Raw genomic sequence first — 24987 nt, 5'->3', positions numbered from 1 at the left:
ATAATGACTAATCACAACTCAATTCTGGTTACTCACTAAGTGGCATGTATTAGACTACATGAAATCAATACCATGTGTGCAACTGTTTACTAAAATAATATCTCTATATAATATTTACTTAATGATGTTTGGGTGATTAAATCAAGAAAGATGAGAAAACAGCATGCTATGGGAAAATGATAAAGCCATATAAAGTTTTAATTTTAGAACTTCATGAAAGAGGCCACTTGCGAGACAAAGGCACAGATGAGAGAATAATATTAAATGTAACTGAATGAATTGGGGTGTAAGGATATGAAACGGATTCACCTGGATCAGGGCGGGATTTTGTGAATATGGAAATGAATTACAAGCTCTTCCTAGCTGCCCATCCCCCCCCCCCCCCACCCTCAAAGGTTGGCTATCTCTACTTTACAATGCATTATAAGAGTTCAAACTTTACACACAATGTGCTGGATGTGAGTTCAGGTTCTTGTAAGCATTACACATAGCATAAGGTATTTTAAATTCAGTAGGATTTGAGGTTTTCACAGCAGTGAGTCTGAAGATGGCTCTGGGTTTTTGTGTAGTATAGTCTGGTAGAAGTTTATTGATGTTTCAGAGGTCCTTGCTGCCTCCATCATCAGGATGACAGTAAATTTCTACCAGACTACAGCGCAACAACTCAGAAGGCAGCTATCCATTTCAAATTCCATGGCCAAGAAAATGTAATATGTATAACTGACACATAAACAGCATAGCATTGATTACAGTGTTGATGGAATGATTACATTACATTTACTCAGCAAGCACAATGGAAATATTACCATATAAGTAAAAATAAAAAAATAATAAAAAAACATAAAGAAGGCTGTTTTCTGGGTTGATGAGCCACATTATGTGGTGAATGGCCTTTGCCTGAGCCAGTCATGGAAGCCCCTTATCCACTCCTCAAAGGATGTAAGAAGCTACTAATACAGCAATACTTATCCTGGCCTGGCCATTATGCCAAGACACTGTCCCTTTCAGGACACTAACCTGGCCCTTTCCTCTCTCCCCACTCTTGTTATTTAGTCATTTCATTCTTCTGCTTTTCATTCTTTCCATGCTTTGTACCACCCATCCTCTTTGGCTTCTTCTTATCTTTATTTCCTTCCGTTCAATTATATCCCCTTTGGTCCCCAAGGAGCCATGATAAGGGCTGTTATTACACTTAACTTCCCCCCCTTTCTGACCAGACTGCAGTTGGCCCTTCTCCAATTGGCTGCCTTGCCCTCTCACCTTCTTCCCCAAGTGCTCGAGCACAGCTTACTCATCATTCTGATAATGGAGGTAGTGAGCACCTATGAAAGAGGTGATGAAGAAAGTTTTTAAGGGCCATGTGGTGAGGGGAAGAGGTGATTACAGATATTTGGTGGCAATGTAAATAGCAAAAGGAGGCAATATAAAAGTTTTATTGACTACATTGTAAGGAGAAGATGAGATACATATTTTTTGTTTCCATTTCTCAAATTAATGGGCCATGAGGTTAGTAGAAGAGGTGAAGAATGGCCTTTTCAGGGCTAGGTGGTAGGAGAAAAGGTGACCAAAAGAGTTTTTGGAGACCATGTGAAGTGAAAAGGAGTGATGAGAGAATTTAAGCAAGACATAAGCAGAAGATGTTCTGGAATGATTTGGCCTGGATAGCAATAAAGGTTCAGTAAGTGTTTATTAATAGAGGTAGCTGCAGGAATGTTTAGTTCTTTCAGATGTTTCCCTGATCAAGTGAGGAGGGTGGGCCTGGATGTTGGACATAACTCTGTTCCGTCATAATCGATGCCAAGTTTAGTTGCTCCAGAATGTCTGGCTAAACCTGATTACTCATTCTCCAGTCTGGTGTCTCATGTTCTGAAATCCTGTTGGAGATGTAACACCCCAGTTGGCCAATATATACCTTACCACAGGAGCAGTATAACTTGTAAACACCTGATTTTTTAACCACAGTTCTTTGTAATTTTGTGGATTTAAAATCTGGAGGGCCACTTGGTTGAGTGGTTTCTGTATGGTATGAAAATCTTGTTTCTTCAGTAGCTTGGAGATATGATTAGTAAGCCCTTGGTTACATGGTAGGTACACTGTGAGGTTTTGTCTTCCTTATCATTTCTTTTGGCAGGTCTTGCTTTGGACATCTTGTTGATGTCCTGTAAGGAGTAGCCAACAGACTGGAGAACAAACTGAACATGTTATAGTTATGAGGCCTGGCTAGTCTCATCACAAAGACTGCTCACACTGTGGTAATGATGGTCCTTTTATGAGCTGGTGAATGGTGTGATGCTCCCTGTAGATATCTGTCCATGTATTTGGATTTTCTGCAGTCAGCATATCCCAGTGACTTGTTTTGGTGCCCGATGTTACTATTACAAAAGTAAAATCCCAAGTCTTAACCTCCACCTGTCACATTCTGCACTAATGACTGAAGTAATTAAACAGACATCAGTTTTACTTTTGAAAAATATTCTTCTTGGAAGAGACTAGCTTTGATTATGTTCCAAATTTGAAATGTTCTAAACATTTTATTAAGTCAAAGAAGGCAATTCCATCCATTAGAGAACTTTATGATAAGCAAATCACATATAGTTATAAATTTTATTACCATTTTTTTATACATACTCACTTTGTGCTTTGTTTATACAGAGTTTTTATTCTCAGAAATATCCAATAATTAGATGACTGTCTTCTGGAATGTTATGATGTGCAGTCTCATATAAACTGGCCAACATTTCAGAGGTTTTATTGCCTCCAACATCAGAAAAATGATGGAGGCAGTAGCACCTTTAAAACTTTGGCCTGTTTCTATGAGACTGCACATCACAAATCTCAAAAGACAATTACCTTCATACGTAATGCTGTAAGAACCTGAAATCTCGCTTCCCCTATTTATATGTCATATTTCCATGCTTATGTAGTTTCTTGAGCTACCTGTGCCTCATTCTGAATTCTTTTGGGGATCAGATACCTTAAACCTCTGAAGCCAGAGGTCATTTAAATATTGTTAAAAATTCAGTCCATACCATAAAGAAAACACAATACTTCCCAACTGCAAAGACCAGATGGCCAATGCTGCTTAAGGAAACACTCACAAATTACTCTGAATATGAAGATGGCTGTCTTCTGGGTTGTTGTGCAACAACCCAGAAGACAGCCATCTTCAGACTCACTGCCATGAAAACCTCAAATCCTACATACTCTGAATATCATACAAAACCCATAAACATTCTAACTCCCTGGTAGCAGAACCCGTTGGTCCAACACCAGCAACACCAACACCAGACTGAATCCTGAGCTAACTCCACCCATTTTCCATCCTCAGCCCACCTCCCTAAGATCCATCTTGATATCATCCATGTTTGGTGGGTCCCTGTCACCACGGCATGGAGTTTCCTCAGGATGCAGATGGAGGAACAGCCTCCAGTTATGGAGGTTAGCTGTGAATATATTGAGTAAGCAATTTCTAACAGCTGATAAGGGGTGGTCCTCCAACTTGGGGGTTCAGCCTACAGCTAACAACCCTTCACTATAAAAATGTTTTATGTTACGGAAACAAAATCATACACATTCTATGGACAACATTCTGAATTTATGATTATTGAAGCAGGTAGTACATATAATTAACACAGGGATTTAAAGGGTTCCAAATTGAAGTTTGGGAATGTGAACATAACAGCAGTGGACAACAGTAGCCTGTACTAAGCAAATACAGTGTTTCCATGCACCTTCATTACTTTGTGCCCTATATATATATATATATATATATATGTTAAATGCCATTTCTGTGCTATTATAATATTATTACACTTCTTAATAATGAAAAGATCCTGTGCCGTAGCCGCGCGGTCTGAGGCATCATGCTTCGGACCGGCGATACAGAATGCGTGCTGGTTCGAGTCTCAGGGGAGAAGAAATTTTCTCACGAGCTTTCGACCAGTGTATGGGACCGGTGCCAACCCAGCATCATGAGGAAATTGGGGGGCTACAATGAGTAGCATAATCCGGTCGGGAAAGCTAGCAATGGCTGGGGGTTCATCGTGCTGACCACACGTCATCCTATATCTGGTTGGATGATCGTTCACCTCTGCTTAGGCATGTGAACATGAGGCCTGCAGTCAAGCTAGTCGGCTTTGGCTCTCAGGAGCTGTTACGCCACGGATTTTTTTAATAATGAAAAGTAACAAAGTTAACCATTGGAAGAATGTCAATTTAATAAGTTTCTAAAACAACACAATTTTAATAAATACTTCATGAGAACCATAATAAACTGGTTTTATGATACTCCTCAGTTAACATTACATGAAGGTGCTTGGTGCCCCATAATTCACAAATCAAGACTTACAGAAACTGTTTCTGATTCTGAACTGTTTCTAGACAATGCTATGGTCACTATACTTCTGCCATTTTCCAGCTTTAGTCACAAGAGTCTTTGAAAAAATTAATGGCAATGAGTTATTCACCATAAAAATCAACAGAAAATAATAAGATGCAAAGAAGAGTTAGAAAGAAAAGAGCATAATTACAATAAAAATATAAAAAACTTCATACCTAAAACCACATTTGCTGTCTAGCAGTCACCGGTCTGACACTTCCCATAATACTAACACATACGTATACAGAACCTTCCATTATTGCGTTATCTACAACTATACAAATCTACCAAGCGGAATCTCTTTTCTGAAGCCAAGTCACTTAATTAGTCAATAAATTTTTTATAGATAATGGAGATTAATTTCTGAGTTCACAAAAGCCCACTACTGGATTCTATCTTGGGACAGATTAACCCAGTCAACAACTTCAAGCTATCTCTTTAAGATGCATTTTAATATAATCTTTACACCTACACCAAAGTCTTTCTTTCAGCTTTACAAACTAAAATTCTGTATGCATTTTTTAACTCTCCCAGTTCAACGCATCAATTTTAGTGACCACAAGATTATAAATACAAAACATTCTCGTAAAACAACCGGGATCATTTTTCTCTCACCTACATTATACACGCAAGAACATACACAGACTTTAAAAGTTTTGTTACTGTAATACTGGGAGGGTTAACCCCTTCAAAGTAAATTGGAAATGATGGGGGAAAAAAATTAGAATTGCATTCACAAGGAAATTAAGGGCACAATAAAGTTTACGAATGCTTTCCATCAAGCAGTTCAGATTTTCTATCTTCAAATATAACATTGTGTTTTCAGAGTTAAAGTGTTTTGCATAATTTAATCATTGTATTAAACTATATAAAACTCTAATATTTACTGTTGTCTTGCATAATGCCCACATAAATTTAAATTTGACGGTCAAAATCTCCATTTATATCATAATACCACAGCAACCTGGTATCACTCTAATATCTATACAGCAGGTGTAATGACACATTGTGTGAAGTTACAATGATGTGAATTATGATTATTGACCTTAATTAAAGCCCAAATCCAGTGCCACATTGAGGGATTTGGTAGGATAGACTATACAATAGATTGAACACATAAAAAACCCTCAAATTCAGTGCCAGGTATATGTGGTTACATTATAAAACTGTTCTATAACTTCACTCCTACTCAGTAGAAGAATTTATAAATACATGTAAGTAATAATGGTGATGGTTCTCATAATTATTTTGCTGTAATGCTGTAGTTCCAAAAATCTGTCAATAGTTATTATAACAATGTATTTATATTTGTACTAGAAACAAGTAATGTATTTGTGCTATGACCTGTTCTATATCCTTGGCTTAGGCCTATGAAGAATCTATGAAATGTAAATAAATTCTATTCTATTCTTGTATTAAAATAAGTTAATAAATACAAACATCACTTAATGTCATCCATATTGTTATGTGGAAGAAGAAAACATCTGCTACTTTTCTGTAACAGCATGATTTGATAAACCTCAATGACACTGGCATCAAAACATGAAGTGACACCTAAATATTGAAAATGTCATTGCATCATACTTCTGTTCAATCACATTATAAACTTTGGAAGTACTGTTACTTGCATATACATCCAATTCAAGCACAGTGCAATCATGGCAAAAAATGAAACAAAGTCTGAAGATATTAAATAGAAATGTAGGAACATACCTTTCTTCAAAACACGTAACCAACAACCTACAATCTTCTTGTGGTGTTGCCTATGCTGCAAGCACCATGATGACAAAGATTGTATACTATCCTGAGAGTCTTTAAGCAACTGCAGTCTCTTCTCAAACTGATGTTCATTAAAAGCTGACATTTTGATTTAAAATTCTTAAAATGTCATTTATGGCACTCAGACGCAATTTCTGCATGTAAATGTCCGAGATTTAACAATAACTGCAGTAATGATATTTCATTTCTTAGTCTTCCACAAAAGCTGTATAAATCAGTACCTGTTGTAATCATGCTACCTATAAAAATTTATGGGTTATGGTATTCAAGTAACTTTTGAATTGTGTCTTGAACTACGTTACCACGAAAATGCGTTTTTGAAAGCGATACAGAACAGGAATCAGAAACTTAAATATCACTAGAAGACCGCAGACTTGTAAATAACAGAATCACATATACACCACTCCGTTTCAATGAAAAGATATATGCAAATTCATAATGTATAATTCTCATTTTATACTGTGCTCATTACTATTCCTAACATCGATTTAGAACAATCATTATTCCCAATATTCGTAGCATCCACAAAATCAACAACTTAATAAGACAGCCGCCACTGCGAATGTAAAGCCGCTCATTATGACGCCTTCTAACAAACGTAGATTAACTCACACGCAAGCACTTCAAAAAGTATATCAACACTAGCAAACTTATTTCTTTTCAAACAATCTTGCCTTGCAAATAAAAATTAAAAAGAATTCGTTAGTGTACTCATTAATACGTATTCGTTTACTAACATATCAAATATTTTGTTATCCGCCATATTACCTCCGGAAGCTTTCATAAAGCATTTACGATAGTTCATCATCTCGTGATTCAACTTACACGTCGAGGATAAAGTTAAATAGTACACTAGCGATTTAGAAATAAATTTACTGTTCGTGTATTTATTATACCAATAATTTATTCAATTAAAGGGAAACTAGTACAACAAAAATATTGTTTTGCGAACACATTTTCACCTGTGATTCAGAGAATAAATTTTAGAACGTCTGTGGTATACCAAAAACGTACGTTCTCATTCTTTGCTCTCCTATACGAAGTTGGTATATCTGTGTACATAATCGACATTGGTTGATGTTAAATGAAGTTCCTGCCATTTTCATTGTCTAATACAAAGATGCTTGATTTTGAATAAGACCGAACATTACATGAAGCTTCGTACAAATAATGCAATGGCCCAATGTGGCAGCATGCAGTCATCTGTAGATCAGGGACGGTGCGCCAAACGGCAAGGTTTGCTACAATTCGACGCCCATAAATATTTGCCCTTCTCGCCAAACACTTCGCAGTGTGTACCAATGAATAATTCTGTATCCCTGGAATCCGAAAAATTACTACATGTAAACCTGTAAGGATTAGATGGAGAATTGTGATTAGCAATGTCACACTTTCTTTAAAAATCACATAACTAGAAACAATTCAACTCTTAGGCCTATGAAAAGAACTACTGTGTACACAGAAACCAATGATAATCATTGAATACTAGACAATACTCCATGAAGAATGATTGGGCAATCTACGTCATAAATATTAATACTTATGGCCTAAAATCCCTTTATAGCAATTAATCACTAAACAGTAAACACTGACTTAAAATACACAATGTGAACTAAGAAACTCATACACAATAATGCTAGAGGGCATGAAATCACTTCTGGATTGTGATGTTGTGAGGTCTTGTACGTGGGTACCAACATTTCAAAGGAACATACTATCTCCATACTCAGCATGAAGATAGACATACGGCAATACAAGACCACAGAACATCACACTTCCTTCCACAGCGTGATTGTGGAAGAATCCAAGTATGATGGTTCCTCACTTGGACCTTCCACACATATAATCCTACTAATTTTTTACTTCTGAATGTGATGCACCAGGCCAGACCATTGCATACTGGGAGATATTACAATTTCACATTCAAGCACTGATCCCTTCAACAGAAGATCTACCTGCTTTCATTCCAGGCTCCACTATAGACACCTCCATTCAAACACATCTGTTTGAAAATACAGTGCTCATTCCTTTATTTTTTTGGCCTCAGGCTCTGCTGCCAATGCTAACTAAACATAATGGATCAAAAATATAATACTGTTCAAACATAGTAATCTGCTTCATACAACTGCAATGATGGTAGCTTTTTGACTGGTCCATAAAAACACATGGCTTGGTGACATGTTGTGAAGAGCAGGTCTATAAAAGTATGTACCATAAACACAACTTAAAATTTTATACTGTCTTATTTTTGGCTACATGTTTTTGACCATTGTGATCAAGTGACCATACACAATTAAGAAACCACTACTGAATGGCTGACTGGAATGGGAGGTCATGATATGTAGACCCAAACAGGAGTGGGTAATTGGGTAACCCCTGTATGGTGTATAGCAGAATGTTTGTTTTGCTAATATACCGTTTTCACAATGTAAGAAATCTGTCTTAGCATTTCTCATTCTTATCTCAAAGAAGTCTTGTGTTTATCTTTCAAAATGACAAAATAATTCTTGCTCTTGCATACACATTTATAATGGTTCATAGAAACAAATCACTACTGCATAAAATCACATGTCAGTAACAATTTTCAGTTCCATGGAAGGATGAAAGAACTAAAGTAAACACAACTAAATATGTCTATTCTTTAAGCTTCTATGAAAGGACAAACAAATCCATGCCTTCTGTTTATAAAAATAAATATTTAACCATGAATTAATGTATATACAGTATGTAACTTAAGGGTGTGGCCAAACTTTGGTGGTGAGTCTTACACACCTGAACTACAAAAAAAAGTTCATATCAACACTGGCCTGGAAAAGCCTCCTTTTCTTTCTGACATGTTAAAAGTATCTGCTCCAAACATTATCCATAAGTTTGTAGTTTGCCCTTCAAAAGCACGACAGAAAGCCATGAATGTAATGCCAAGGCCATATGAAACAGTCACTTGGAGACAAACCAGAATCAAGAGCAGGATTAGTCATTACCTGATTTGTAATTTAATTTACATTTTCTTTCAAAATTTCAATGCCAGAAACCAACTCGATTAGTGAACAGTGTTTTGGCAAAAATGGGTGGGAACAAACTCAAGAAATGTCAAACATGCATCTCATTTAGGGACAGGGATGCCAGGCACCTCTACAAGCAGTTTTCCACAATGGTAACTTCCACACAAGAAAACACTGATTATCATCTATGAGGGACAAGAACTTCTGAACTTGTTACTACAAACTGGAGGAGACCATTATCCACCAACCAACTCATTTAAAGGAAGAAATTCTGTACCATAATGAATAAGATCTTACTAGCAGTACCAAAAGGATAGCAGCAGTGGGACATGTGTCACAAATGACCATCTGGAGAGTCCTACATCAACAGCTGATGTACCCATACCACTTACAGAGTTGAGGGTCTCAGTCTAGCGGACCTTCTGTCAATAGTGGTTGCAGCAATGTGCATGAAACCCTTTCTTTGTTTCTTCAGTGCTATTTACAGATGAAACAGCTTTCACCAGGAAGTTCATAATGCATTTTCACAGCAATTACTTGTGGGAAGAGGAAAATCCTCACACTATTATTCAATCTAGACATCAACAACTTTTCAGCACTAATATGTGAGTAGGTATTGTTGACACTGTTATCACAGGCTCCTATGTTTTGCCACAAAGGCCAACAGAAAGCAGTTATCAACATTTCTTCAAAAATTATTTTCCCAAGCTATTATAAAACCTTCCTTTAGCAATCACAGCACACATGTGAATCATGTGTGATGGTGCTCCACAAAATTTCAGCATTACAATTTGGAAATTCTTAGACAGTGATGGATAGGTCAAGGAAGACCTAATGTGTGCCCTGTGTTTGTCTGATTTAAGTCCAGTTGATTTTCATCTCTGCTGGAATAAAAGCTCTAGTTTATGAGACTCTGATAAACAATACATAACTCTTTGACAGCAACTTTAAGATGGCTGTCAGACAATCTGCAATACCCCAGGAATGTTTGCATTTGGCAGTCTATGGCAAGAGGTGCACAGTGCTGCATTGAAGCTCACAGGTGACATTTGGCACAGTTACTACAAAATGTCAGAAAGGAAAAGAGTGCCGTAACTTGGAAAGGAGGATTTTCCAGGCCAGTGTTGATTATAATGTTATAGTTTTGGTGTATTGAACTCACACTCTAAGTTTGGCTACACCTTTAAGATACAACCTGTGTATACACATCTTAAAAATAGGAGACAAGAAGTTTTAAAATGATAAAAAATCTTGATTTGAAGCTTTCATGGCGACGTAACTCAATAACATGTTATTTTTAAAATTTAGCTGTAAACAAACCAGGATTACTATCCAATAAGGAGTTATTACTAACTGCTAATAATTAGACAGTTATGACCACACTGCACCATTGTTCCAATCAGTAGCAAAACTAGATACTGTACAGACATACAGAAAACAGTAAAAATACAAAGACATATGAGTAATACAGAGGCAGAAACAAAATTAAATTCCTAATACATACACTGAAAATGTCAGGTTCTGAGGATGACCTCAGATTCTGACCACCCATTAATGATGAAGTTGGGATTTTATTGATTTAGAACTAATTAATCAATTTTCACACCTGTAGCAAGAAGCTAAATGTGAGAGTTCCAGGCAAATATTCTTGGACTTTGACCACTGGAAATCAGAGCTGTATCTGTCACTGACAGCTGATCATCTGAGAACATACATACTACGAAGTTTAACTTTTTATAATCCAATACTCTCACAGACCATTGCAGTATTTCACCCCAAGGAGGTTGAACCATCATTAAAAGAATTTATACAATAGTACACATCACCATGTCTGATGTTTAGCATAAACACTTGTCAGTCAGGTGCCTTTTAATTTGATATCTATTATCCAAATTTATCTAAAACCCATCATAAGATAACCTCAATTCAACATTAATAATTTATGACCACAAAGTAACTTCAAGTGATGGCACATAAACTATACCACACTTAAGAATTAATTAGATTCTCAAAGTACCATTAATGTGCATCTGTGACCAAGTAACTGTGCTTTGTTTACAGTGGTGCTGTATGTAACAATGTTGTACTCCAGACTTAACAGTAAACAATTACTGCAATAAATCCACCTAAAACAAACCCAGTTGGTTGGTACATAAGTTACAATTATGCTACAGTTTTTAATTTATATATGTCATATATATATATATATACGGCACTTAAAACAGTTAAAACATTTTTCAAATGACATTTACTGTTCAATCTCATTTGGTCTAATAATTCTTAAATACTCATGCACTAATTTCTGTAACATGCAAAAAGGAAAGTAAATATAATTCTTTCACAGTATTTTAAGTTATTCTTCCCATTCACTTCCTTAACCTTTACTGCACCATTTTAAATCACCAATGTACAACTCAGCTAGACCAAGTTCATTTTGTGGGTATACAGACTTTCACAAGGGATTCCTAAGCTTGTGGCAAGTTAACTGGCCATATACGTCTATGAAGTTCACATACAGCAGCCACTATACTGGCTGCAGGTATTTAAAAGGTTAATACAAAACACCATATATACTGATCAGTTGCCCAGCAGTAATGGTGCTCTAGACTTGTTTGGGATGAACTTGGTTCAGGTCACTTATTCGATTACTGGCTGACCTACGATTCCACATACATTCTTCAGGCATTCTAGGTGAAGCCAGTAAACAACAGACTTCTTCCTAATATTTACTTACGTATCATGATCATATTCTTACATTGAGGTTATACAACCTAGGCAACACAGCATCATTAAACAATATAAAATCAATCAATTCATTGTAAGAAACCACCTATATTTTCTTAACACTTATAACATGACCACAAATAAAGAGTAAAAAATGCTTATTATTTTACCTAGATTGTATCCCATATGCTTTAACACTTATTAGAACTTAGATAATGCAGTTTCATAAAAATATTAAGGTTAACAAGATACCCCCTTCACAGCTTATGTGACTTATCACAGGCTATGAATATTATGTGACATTTCTTTATCCTCTCAGAAACTTCAATGTTGTTGGACATTAACAACAAACTGGAAGTTCACAGTATGTGTGAATCTTTTTACAAAGAACAAACTGAAAGCTATTTACACTTTTGGAAATGTTTGTAACAACTATCTATCCATTCTTCTCCAAAAAAGCACTGAAATCCCATGTATAACATTAAAAGGGCTATCAAAAAAGTCTTAAAAGATCCAAATTTTCAAAATACAAATTATATATTGATTGAAAATTATAAATACTTGAACAAAATGGTTACTACTCTAACCACAATTTACAACAGTGGTTCCCAGACTTTCCTAGTTTGCTTCTGTTTAAAAGGTGAAATCTCCTTCCCTGTGCATAGTACCATGACATTAATCATGTAAAGAAATGGGGGCAAGGTTTTGAACAATAATCTTCTTTCTATGGCTTCCGTTGCCTAATATTCATTGCATAAGAGGCTGCATGGGACCTAGAACCATTGTAGATATGGTTGTCATGCTACGATTCCATCTCTTTTGGGAATGAAAACCCTGTCTTCCAGTTTGAAACCTGTCATTTTACTTACAATCCATTTCCGTAATTGGACTGATTTTCATTTCAACACACAAGTGCTGAAAATACATTCTTGCACATTGTACCTGTGTAACTGATTAATTAATATTAGCGGACAATGTTGTTGATGGCAATAATTAACACTAAGACAAGCAATTTCTGCACAAAATTATTGTTATGAAAAATGAATTTCTGCAGGTGTTCTTCAGGCTGCCATTACAATCAGTCTGGGAATCACTGCTCTAGCAGTGCACCAATCTGTATCAAATTTTAATTAGTTCCCTATATCCAGTATTCACTGATTAATCAAATTATATGAACACACATCATATTCACCTCCAGAATTATCAGTGACTGCTCAGTGTTCTATATGAAATATATGAGTGGACTCAACAAGGCTATATGGAAGTGTGTTGCATACCCAGCAGGTGCACATCATGGTTCCAAATGCAAATCCTTTGCAACACCATAAGCAGCGACATACATCATCCTGGACTTGTTAGACTCATACACAGCTATTGCCCTGTCTCTGACTTCTTCCCAGTCATACAAGTCCCTGTAATATTCAACAGTATCACATTCATAGTTATACATCATATTACATTCTCATTTACAAGTGTCAGACAGAAATATAAATACTAATATAAAGGATATATTAACCAATCTGCCTCACAGATTGTTTTCTGAATGTGAGGCTACAATAATGCACATTATTTTAGTTCAGTTCTGTGACTTTGAACAGAAATAATGAAAGTCATATTTCCAAAACACTATAAACCACAAATTTTCTGCATATAAACAGCTTCATTATTATCCCAAGTCATCCCAGGCTCTGCTTATATGTTTTCTGCTGTGAGGTAGACCTGAATTTTGCACTTGTGCCCACTGCAGAGTTAATACAGGGTCTATCTAAAAGAATGCCAGGATTTAAAACACCTGCAATTCAGGAATGAAGACAGATATGGTGATGTTGGTACTTGCAGTGTAACCATGAACTCAAACAGTCTCACTGACACAAGTTGCTCACACATCCCAATTGTAGTTAACCTTTAAACAATGGGGATTTAAATGGCAAAGTGGTAGCAGCCCTACAGAGTTTTTTTCAGGTTTTTAAACTTTTGTGCATGCTCTATGGAAAACTTTAATATTATCTAAAGTAAACATGATAAATTGACAAAATAAAAGCCATATTCATTCGATTGGAACACAAAATACATAGAGTTTTTTAAAAATGCAGTTAATATCTTTATTGCCTAAATAAGCCTTAGTAACTTTACTTTCTTCTTTGGAAGCCCATTCGACACGGCAGAAGCCACGGTTGTGAACTAATGATCACACAGAAAAATTTGTTTCCCCTACTTCAGTGGATACACATTATTTTCACCCATCATGCCGAGGAATGTGAGAAGCTTTGATTAGGGGGTCTGAAAACGAAGCTAAAACTCACTTGACAATAACAATGTTTATTGCTGTTTATGGTTATATTTCCCGGTTTGACAGCTCAGGTTGAACTTGTCAGAACCCTACAGAAAGTGATTCAATATTTGCAGCCCCTAAAAGCGGCCAAAAGACGTAGCCAAGTCTACTTACAATGTTGCAAGTTTTGCGTTCCGCACAAGGAACTTTCGTAGAGCTGAGTACACAACTTACGTCCCAGACAGGGAACGCTAGTAAGATAAAGGTTAATGGACAACAGCTTACGTGTTCTGCGCTATCAGTACAATGTCTACCACACAGCAGAAAGCACAGAACATGTTGTGGTATTAAAAATTTGTATCCATAGTGAATTTAGACGTGAGTATGGTGTGAGACCGCCTGATGACAAGAGCATTAGATGGTATCAGCAAATTTAACAAGACTGGCAGTGTGGAAAAAAGAAATTCTACTGGGCAGCCTAGGAGACCTGATGAAGATGTGAATCACAATAGGCAGGGGTTTACACATAGTTCTTACATCTATACTGACAAATAATACAAACTAGTATCAGTGACCAAGGAAACTTTACTTATAATTTGGTGTACAACAAAACAGATGTCCATTATAGTGTTACCAGCACCTCTGCCTTCTCTTTTCTGCATCTTTGTACAACAATGCAAACAGCTGTTCTGTTAGAATTTAACACTGAAAGTAAGATTTGAGATTTTCACAGCAGTGAGTTTGAAGATGGCTGTCTTCTGATGGAGGAGGCAGCAAGGACCTCTAAAATGCTGGTAAATTTCTACCAGACTACATGGCACTACAACCCAGAAGACAACCATCTTAATCTATGTGGGGGGGGAATTGATGCCATTACATCTCCGGATGGGGCTTTTGTATTTTCATGAAGAATGCATGTATGCAGAACATTACAGAACTAGATGAAGCCATATTTCAATCAAGTTCAGTCAGTAAAATCATGACAAGCTTTTTATATGTTGGTTAATAACTTTTTACTGTAAAGCTCACCTGTACAGAGGTCGAACAAATTTCATGCGACCTTGTTCGACAACAAACTCTAGTGCATGCGCCACCTGTTCCAACCACCTTCCCTTGATGACCAATCGAAGCCACCTGTATGAAAGTTTTATTAGAAATTACTAGATCTGATTATAGAAAACAGCTGATGACCATCTTTGCAAATATGACAGACACACAAATTAGCATTTAACATACCAGGGGCCCAGACACACTAATAAAAGGCACTCAGGTGCTTATGACAATGATTTAATATTGTTATGGGTGTATTTGTCTGTTATGTGGATAAAAAGATGTGAATATTTTAGATGGTAGTTGTTTGTGTTTCAAGAGATAAATAATCTGTGGTGTCTAGTAATACTTACTTACGATACTTAGGTGACCTGTTCTTCAGTGCCTTGAGCATCTGCGGGTCCCAACTTTCGTGGTTTTGATCTATTAGACAGTTGGTAGGACTACTTGGATGAGTGATCAGCCCATCACAAGGCCTCTACCTGTACACAGGACAGCACAACACACAAAGACGTGGACAAACATCCATGCCTAGAGTGGGATTCAAACCCACAGTCCCAGTGACCAAGCGGCACAAGCCCCATGCCTCAGACCACGCAGCCACTGTGACGGTGGTGTCTAGTAATGGACAAACTATATGAAACATACTTCTGAGAAGATATGCCTCTTATGAGACACAGTGACAGCCAGTCTCTAAAATGTATAATCTTATCCATATACTAGACACTGCAAAAAAGATGAGCAACAGATACTTCATCCACACATCTCACTGAGAAAGGTTCCATTTCATTGTACTCATTATGTAAGGTAGATGTGAGATATTTCATCAGCCCTAAACTTTCTCAATGAGTAGTCTACATAGACAAAAGCTTTATCTTATTCTGTGTGTGTCTGGGCCCACTGTGACTCCCTTCCTTTACTTTCCAACTCTAACTTTATTACGTTTTCCCATATTGATACTGCAATTATGTGAATCCATATCAAGCTATTATAAAAACATGTTCCTAATCTGCTAGTAGTGCAGCTTTGGATTATGAAGATACATTATCTTTATGCATTCTATTTAGTGCACAAAATGTTTTGTATATAGAAGGAGAATCATTACTGAAAGAAGATGCATTGTGGTCTAATTAAAAACTTTTTCAATTTGGGGTGGATTTTGATTTACGTTCATTTTACATCACAGTGTACATTCACAGCATTTCTGAGCAGTAGCCCTCTACTGCTAGTTTCCATAAGTACATGGATTCTCAAGACACAAAATTCTCATGAATACCAAAAAATGATCTTGCATCCCCAAAACATAACCATCTTGTATGAAATGTCACATCACAAATTGCACAGTAACCATTCTTTGAAGAAACAGTCAGTTCTATAGCATATTAATCTACTTGCTCCTTACTAGAACTTTATGATAGAGATTGCTGGATTCAGCATGATGGTTGAAAGTCACAGGGTCATTTCAAAGAGTTAGTAATCACGCAGATCTCTGGACTTAACATCCCTTGTCTTTTTAAAGCAAGCATCTACCAAGACAATCCATAAAGTATGCAATAATTGTAAGTGAATACTGAAATGTCTTATGCAACATAAGAGTTGAAACTCTTATACCTCTAAGAACATCATCAAGACAGCTGATGCATATATTCATATCAATGGAAGACACTTCTACAATATTTTGTAAACTCATTTACATTTTATATTCAATGAGATATAATACACTTTTTATATTTGGGCATATTTTTAAATGGATCACTCTGTAAAAACAGTACAAGACTGGTGAAATCAAGACACGGCCATGTGGCATGGATGACAAAAAGATGTGAAAAACAGACTCATATACAAGAGGGGAACTTATGGTAAGACAGGGAAGGCCGGTGTAAGATGACCCAAGCTGGTGGAAACATCAATGGATGGCAATACTAACACCTAGTGGTGCTGCAACATATTAAAACATCTGAAATCTGCAACTGTAAACAAAAAGTAAAAGCAAAGCAGTCCTGCTAAACGCCATGTAGGTTGCTTGAAAAATTCCCATTACTATTACCTTTGTTTCCAACTGCAAAACACTTAAGATTTACCAGAATTGCCATGTTGAGAATTTATAATTGCTAAAAGGTGAGACAAAATAAATGGTTCTTCATGTTCAATAAAAATGAGATAATGCTAGTTACTTCATCCACACTGCATACTTTATCAATAAGTTCTTACATAATCTAAGAGTCCCTGTTACAGTGAAATTATCTTTTTCAAAATTTCACAATAATTTCACTTTCCAGATATTCGTACTTACCTGAAACGTATCTCAGAATTCACCACAGAACTGAATTTGTATGTGTTCTCCATAACTTGTAGCTTGGTAACAGACAAAGGTTTCTTTTCAAGCAGCTGAGTCAGAAATTCTTGTACCTGACTTGAACTCAAACCCTTAATATTCTCAGGGCTAAATGGACAGGTAGATTCTGCATCCCAATCTAGCCATTTATTGCACAAATTTGTGCACACTTCTTCTAATGAGCTGTCATACCTAAGAACAGTGAATATATCATCTTCATGACAAATTTTCTCCATATGCCTATCCAGCATTTCAGTAAACAAAGCAATGTAGAATGAGATAGCACCTGATGCAACAGATAAATACATAATAATATTAATAATAATAATCATAATAATAATAAAGTGCAAGCAAAAGTAATCCCAATAATTATAGGAGCAACTGGAACTGTCTCCAGGTCACTCAGAAAATATTTGGCCAACATTCCGGGTGAACACGACATCAGGGAACTGCAGAAGACCGCCATTTTGGGATCTTCATACATCATTCGAAAGACGTCGTAAAATAAAATTATATAATACATGTAGCACGTGTTAAAACAATATATATTCTGGAAATAGCTGCTGCACTATGTACCTTAGGGACAAGGTCTGCCTCGGGTACATGTAAGTAAATACCCTATAAATTGGTGAATAGATAGGATAATAATAATGGTGATGATGACAATAATAATAATAATAATTTGTGAGGGTGGGTTGTTGAGGGAGACTAAGATTGGAACAGGTAGGATAAAATGTCAAACAGAATGAAGAAAGAATGTGGAACAAAAATGAAGGTTTTTGGGAAGACAAATATAAGGAATGAAATGAAATTCGCACAAGCTTTCCATACTGTGATACAATGTTAAAAAATAAGTTGAAAATGTCATACTACAAAATCCTGAGACGCACGGTTCACTTGACCGAATGATCATTAAAATAACGACGAATAACGTGACATGTTCATAACCCTCGGTGCCTTTGGTAGTCCAGCTGGTGCTGTTGCATGAGAATATGCGCTATGTTACCCTTGTCGACATCATCCAAACACTGATGTTTCAACACCTACAGTACATGAATGCAGGTCGCCCACGGACTGTATGGACACCACCCAATAAATCTGCTGTGGAACAAGAGCCATGTAGAAGCTCAAGAGAGATCACTCGAGAATTGAGGTAATCCTCATGCTACCTGCAAACGTGGGTATCAAGTCTGCATCAGTGTTAGCGTTTGGGCTGGTATTGTCAATGACATTGTCTTGGACCCCTATATGCCGACAGGCTGCCTCATCGTGATTTTCTGGAAGCTGTTCTACCAGGGCTGCTTGAAGATGTGTCTCAAGCTGTGAGCCAGAGGTTGTGGTTTAAGCACAATGGAGTTCCAACACACTATGGGGAAGATGTACGGCAGAGGTTCAACGCGACATATGCAGGAAGGAGGACTGGACGTGGAAAACTGATTGCCGGATCCAACTCAAATGAATTTTGTACTGTGGGGACATCTGAAGAAGCACGTTTTTTGCAGCCTCTCCCAGGACCACCGAAGATCTCGTGAAAAGTCTTCAAGCAGCTATGACAACGGTTGATGTCAACAAGTTAACTTGCATTCTAGAGAATGCCGTGCAGCGCACTTCTGTCTGCTGTAAAATGGACAGAAGCTGCTTTGAACACCGATTGTACAACAAGACACCCATGGTTTGATCATCTGATAGCTTGTGTAATTTGACAGTGACGTGTATCATGAAAACTAAACGTCACAGAATATAAGGTGTATAACATTTTCGACTTTTTAAAACAAGGGATCACACTATGGAGAACTTATTCGCGAATTTCATTTCATCCTATAGATGGGGAGGTTGGCTATCATAATGTGGAACTGTTTTAGGAGAAAGAAATACTCATTAATAACAAATAAATAACACTGGCTTATGTCACAAATTTGTATTATCTCTAAGATAATACATATATAATAATGCATAAAATATTTTACTCTTGCCAGCAAAATTTCACTTCTGTTTACAGTTCTAATGTTTAAGTTTCAGAATTTTAATGCACAGCCATTCATGGGGGTTATGTTTCTGAAACCTCCTGTAAACGGTAAAACAGCAATTTTCGAAATGAAGACCCCATGGTAAGAATGGGGTTAGGAGAACCAAAGACACATGAAATATGCCACTTATATTACGTATAACTAAAGACAAACAAGCACAAAACATTAGTGTTGACATTTATTAGGAAAATGTCATTCCTGGCTGAAAGTTGTCAAGGTTATCAAACACAAGAGTATCAGTTCTGATAATGGTGAAAAGTACACTTTGAAACATACTTGGTGTAGCAGGATACCCATGTACCTACTTGGATGGGCAGGCAGATGTGAACTGTTGTGTATTACTCCATGTGCCTGTGCAATAACAAGGAACCTAAACTTTGATTCAAAATACCAATTTTTCTGCAAACACACAAAACCACGATTTACAAACCCACAAGCAATTGTCTGCTTGCCGTATTTGGTTCTTATTTATATACGTGTGGTTCACTATAAGAAGGGCATCTTTCTTGTTCTTTATTTAGCATATCTTCAGGGTTTGTATATTTTTTGAGAAGAAATGAAAGTAAGAGTTCATTTTCACTTACTTGGGAATGACGGGAGGCATTCCAGGTGTGAACAACCATTTTTTCCAGTCAACCTCCTTGAGTTTGCTATTGTTTGGAAAATATTCATATAAAAACTTTATAAAATCATCTGTGTCTATTGATCTGTACTTAAATTTGTTTATATATGCTTTCAGGAATGGATCAAACACCTCTGAAAAAAGTAAAACATTTCACTGTTAGAAAAATGAATTTTAAATCAGTCTATATTGGCATAACTGATCCTTACAGATAAAAAGAGAATGATGCAACTTCTTCGTAACTGACTCTGACTGCATAAAATCGTCATTTTTATCATACACTGTATTTTTACAATGAAAGTCTGAAGAAAGAGAATTATGACATGACCAAACTCAAATTCATGTTGCTTTTTCAGAGTGTTAACTGAAGATGTCACTTTACAAATGTCAAGTTCTAGCAGCTCTTTTGCAAACATTAATACAAACTATTTTACACAACTCTCACATTAATTTTCACTGTCTTGAAAATTACCCAAATGAAAAATGCACATTTTTTAAATATCTGTTACTATAAATACTTTGGTAACCTCCTCTGTATGATACAAGTAGCGTTCCCACTCATGAATTTCCAGTCATCATGTTTATGAATGGAAATTAGGAAATACACTATCCTATGTAAGTTAGGAAACACATTAATTTATTTCTTAATTCAGGAACCAACTACCAATGCTCTGATTAAAATTAGTTTTCTTTGTTTGAAAGCACGGTAGTGTTAATATGTAGAAAAAAACTAGATAGTAAAACTTCACAAACATTATAATGCCTAAGTTATGCTATAGAACTGTGTGAACAACAAAGAATTTTAAAGATGGCTGTCTTCTGGGTTGTTGTGCCGTGTAGTCTGGTAGATGTTTACCAATGTTTCAGAGGTCCTTGCTGCCTCCATTATCAGGGCAGCAAGGACTTGTGAAATGAGTAATCATGAGAACGATAGCTGGCAGAGAAAACCTACAATAAATGTTGACTCTGATGATGGTAGACTTCAGATTTCCAAGTTTGATCTTTGCTTCAATTCACATGCAGAAAAATCTACATACAGATCTGACCACAGACTGAATGCAGAACACTCCACTGTCTTCCCCAAGACCTCCCCCCCCCCCCTCTTCAATTAACATATTAATATCAATATCTGCAGACTTGTTAAATTCTCAGAGATATGAGAAAAAATGCACTTAAACTTTCAGAAATAAAAAGGGAGTACTTCTGATGTAGAATATACAATGACATCAAATAGTCTTTAAAGTGTGAATGTTTTTTATCCATACTTTCCATATGGTCTGCTGTTTATAGACATGGCAGGTATGCAAATGAAGTGCTGATGCATATAGTAATATTAGAAGTTTATGCAGATAGGTACATATGAACTGAATAAACAAGATTTTCTGATTCTGATGACTGTCATGTAAATGATACAGAAATGGTGTGAAAATCCTGTTGATTCAGGAAAAATAGCTGGCCTGGACATTATTATTCTACTGAAAAGCATCACCATAAATGCATTAAGATTCACAGTAGACAAACACTTAAAATACTCAGATTCTTTAGGGTTCTCACGATGGTGTAATACAGTTGGGATTATTGGGTTTTTAGATTTTGTCCATTGTCCAAGGTTAAAATAGATTGAGACTAGCTCTTTCTAATGGACCCAACAGAAAAGGTGCCCCTGCCCCATATATCTGAAGACAAAAACAGATCTAGTTTTTGAAACATCATACACTTTTTAACCTTGGAGAATGGACAAAGTCCAAAAACCCAATAACACTGACTTAAAAACACTTTTTATAGTTGTAATATTTCATTTACCTGGTCCACCAGCAAGCTCTTCAAGATGGAACAGAAGAGTGTGACCTTTTTCATATGGAACTCTAGAAAAAGCATCATCAGGAGAAATTCCTTTCAAATCTGGCACTAAACATGTTAGAGGACTGTTTTCACCAATGGCTGCTATCTGTACATCAAGCACATAAACTTATAAAACTTTTGAACTCACAAATCAACTGGTATCAGAAGCTCTACTGCATTGAAGTGTATCAACCATATAAAGTAACTATTAATTTGAAGATAGCTATCTTCTCGAATGTTATATCATGTAGTCTGGTGGATATTAACTGACCATTTTAATGGCTTACTGCTTTCATCATCAGGATCACTATGACAATAGATGTAGAAAGCTCCTCTATAACAACAATATCTACTAGACTCTACTGTACAACATCCTAGAACACAGAATCTTCATAACTTCACGAGAACCTAAAGCCAGCTGTAAATATATATAATGGCATGCAGTCATAGCATACAGAATTGATATAATTAAATACAGGCACACCTCGTTTTATTGCGCTTCGCAGATATTGCGTTTTTTTTACAAATTGAAGGTTTGTGGCAACCCTACGTCGAGCAAGTGTATCAGCACCATTTTTCAATAGAATGGGCTCACTTCGTGTCTCTGTGTCACATTTTGGTAATTCTCGCATTGTTTCTTTTAGGCATAATGCAATTGCACACTTAATAGACTACAGTATAGTGTAAACATAACTTTTATATGCACTGGAAAACCAAAATATTCATGTGACTCGCTTTATTGTGATATTCGTTTTATTGCGGTGGTCTGGAACCGAATCCGCAATATCTCCGAGGTATGCCTGTACAGGTCTTCAAATCTTGAAATGTATATCCACATGAGTGCTGTTCACACTGAAAAATGAAGCCAAATGTGGTTCATGAGACAGCCAGTATACACTCTTCAAAACAATAGAAAAATTACATATTTTACCAATATAAAACAGGAGCTGGGGTAACTCAGTCAGTACAGCGCCTGACAATAGGCAACTGGGGTTTGATCACTGGCAGGGACAAAGGATTTTTCTTCAAGCCTCTGCATCCTGACAGGCTCTAGGGCCCACCCAGCCTCCTATCCAATGGGTACCAGGGGTCCTTCCCTTAGGGGAAAAGCACAGACAGGGTACGATACTGACTATTCACCCCATCTAGTGCCAAGGTCAAGAATGGAAAGAATCTATAAGTACACCCCCCTCAAGTACATCCATCGTACGGAGTGAGACAGCTTTACATTTAATAGTATAAAACCTAATGCAAAGCTAAAAGGGAAACTTGAAAGGAACACTTAATGCACAAGTTCTAATCGGATTCTTCCCACCAAAAATTAAAATATTAACCAGAGTAAGATTTTGATGAAGACCTCTACAACAGTACCATAATTTTGTTCTAAATCATCTGTAACATCTATAACAGACAACTAGGTTCAGTATTTGGGAGGAGAATGACCAAAAGTGCCTAACCAAATCAAATTTTGGTCTATGAATAACAATTCCACCAACTACCAATAAAGTTCAAATTAATTTGAATTCACAAATATAGGTGGTTCATGCATACCTTGTAACAATCCAAGACCAGCTCAACCTCTGGTCTACAGATCAATGTTATTACAAACTGAAATTGATAATATATGTAACAGTACTTACTGCATCTTTAAGATCCTTCAATCCACCAATTGCTGAAAACTGTCGAGTCTTTTCTCCATACAACTTTGCCAAAATCTTACGTTCCAGAAATACTGTGAATCCTTCATTCAGCCAGAAATGTTCAAAGTTCCTGTTTGTGACCAAATTTCCTGTCCAACTGTGGCTGATTTCATGAGCAACTACATCAGCCAGAGACCTATCTCCTGCCTGCAGAAACAAAACCAAACTCACAGCAAAAGACACTCAAATACCTGACATTACATAGTTACAGAAACAGTGTATGTTGTGCTGTTGGTATGAGAAAGATGTTTCCTGTTTCTGTAGTTCTCAAAGTAGCAAATATAAACTCAGGAAACTGACTTTTGTGTCACACCAGAATTGAAAGTTTGAAGACAGATAAGTTCATTCTATAAAAGCTTCTCTTTCAATTTGCAATTAGAAATTGCCTCATAATTCCAACACACCAAATTTATTGTTACAAAACAAAAACACAAATCTATGCTACCAAATGGTTCAATTTGGTGGCTACCATATATATTGCAGCTTTTAAATATCCCCACAGTGATGTGAAGTCCATGTCAAACAGCATGCTCCCTATGCCCATCACCCTCATAATCTGTCCTAAGCCTTCAGAAATGGATTCCAGATTTTTCTAGGGTTGGAAGAGGTCAGGAGAATTTGTAACAAACCATGTCCTGGGGCATTAGGAACTAACCAATCCACCCACTTTCATAAATATCAGTAATCACAAAATAATTCATAATCCTAAGTACAATATTACTTTGAAGTCCTCAGTTTCAGCTATTGTTCAGATTCTATTATTACTGTTCTTTCCAAATATCTGAACTTTGATATGTGTTTGAAAGTTTTATTAGCTATCATTAAAGACATTAAATGCATATAAAACTATAGCAATCCAAGGAACTCACCAAGACAGTTGGAGTGACAAAGGTAATACAAGGGTTCTCCATTCCTCCAAAAGGAAAAGAAGGTGGCAAAACAAGCAAGTCATAAATTCCCCAAATGTATTCACCACAAATGCTCTCAGCAGCTGACAGCATGTCTTCAGTCTAAAAAATAAACAAATAAAACGAAATTAAACCAGAACATAAACATAATTCTTGTAACGGTGACACCATGTACTTTTCACACATAAAGCAGGAGCAGCAGTAATAACAGATCTAAGGCATACTAACTCCACCAATTCCCCAATTAACTTTTCTCTCTCAGGTAAAGTACTGCCTGACTCAATGGTGCAACAGCCCGAAGTCGAGCCTTGGGCTCCTCCCATGTGGGAGGTTTCTTTGTCTTTTTTT

At 36.5% G+C, this 24987-nt stretch overlaps 2 protein-coding genes across 3 annotated transcripts in view; both read right to left on the bottom strand.

The window, feature by feature from the left end:
• LOC110835453 (uncharacterized) overlaps positions 1–6887 on the bottom strand; it is a 41967-nt gene extending 35080 nt beyond the window's left edge. The window contains exon 1 of the mRNA XM_022075673.2: positions 6092–6887. Coding sequence (XP_021931365.1) covers positions 6092–6242 — 151 coding nt within the window. The 5' untranslated portion in view covers positions 6243–6887. The remainder of the gene's footprint in view (positions 1–6091) is intronic.
• A 154-nt stretch (positions 6888–7041) lies between these two features.
• The window catches only part of LOC110835454 (leukotriene A-4 hydrolase), a 34600-nt gene continuing 16654 nt past the window's right edge, over positions 7042–24987 (bottom strand). Inside the window, exons 7-14 of one of the 2 annotated variants that reach the window (XM_022075677.2) lie at positions 24601–24741; positions 23672–23878; positions 21993–22137; positions 20152–20323; positions 17499–17732; positions 15185–15289; positions 13161–13295; positions 7042–7476 (exon numbers count right to left, since the gene is read on the bottom strand). In XM_022075677.2, coding sequence (XP_021931369.1) covers positions 13175–13295; positions 15185–15289; positions 17499–17732; positions 20152–20323; positions 21993–22137; positions 23672–23878; positions 24601–24741 — 1125 coding nt within the window. In that variant the 3' untranslated portion in view covers positions 7042–7476; positions 13161–13174. Of the gene's footprint in view, positions 13296–15184; positions 15290–17498; positions 17733–20151; positions 20324–21992; positions 22138–23671; positions 23879–24600; positions 24742–24987 lie in introns of both variants that reach the window. The other variant, XM_022075676.2, reaches the window with a different exon arrangement.

This window comes from Zootermopsis nevadensis, unplaced genomic scaffold, assembly GCF_977971745.1.
Source record: "Zootermopsis nevadensis isolate Lab colony 2312 unplaced genomic scaffold, Znev_1.0 Znev_ptg000005l, whole genome shotgun sequence".
Classification (NCBI taxonomy): Eukaryota; Metazoa; Arthropoda; class Insecta; order Blattodea; family Termopsidae; genus Zootermopsis; species Zootermopsis nevadensis.
The sequence above is the reverse complement of the archived record's forward strand: the minus strand, read 5'-3'. Positions and strand labels throughout refer to the sequence as shown.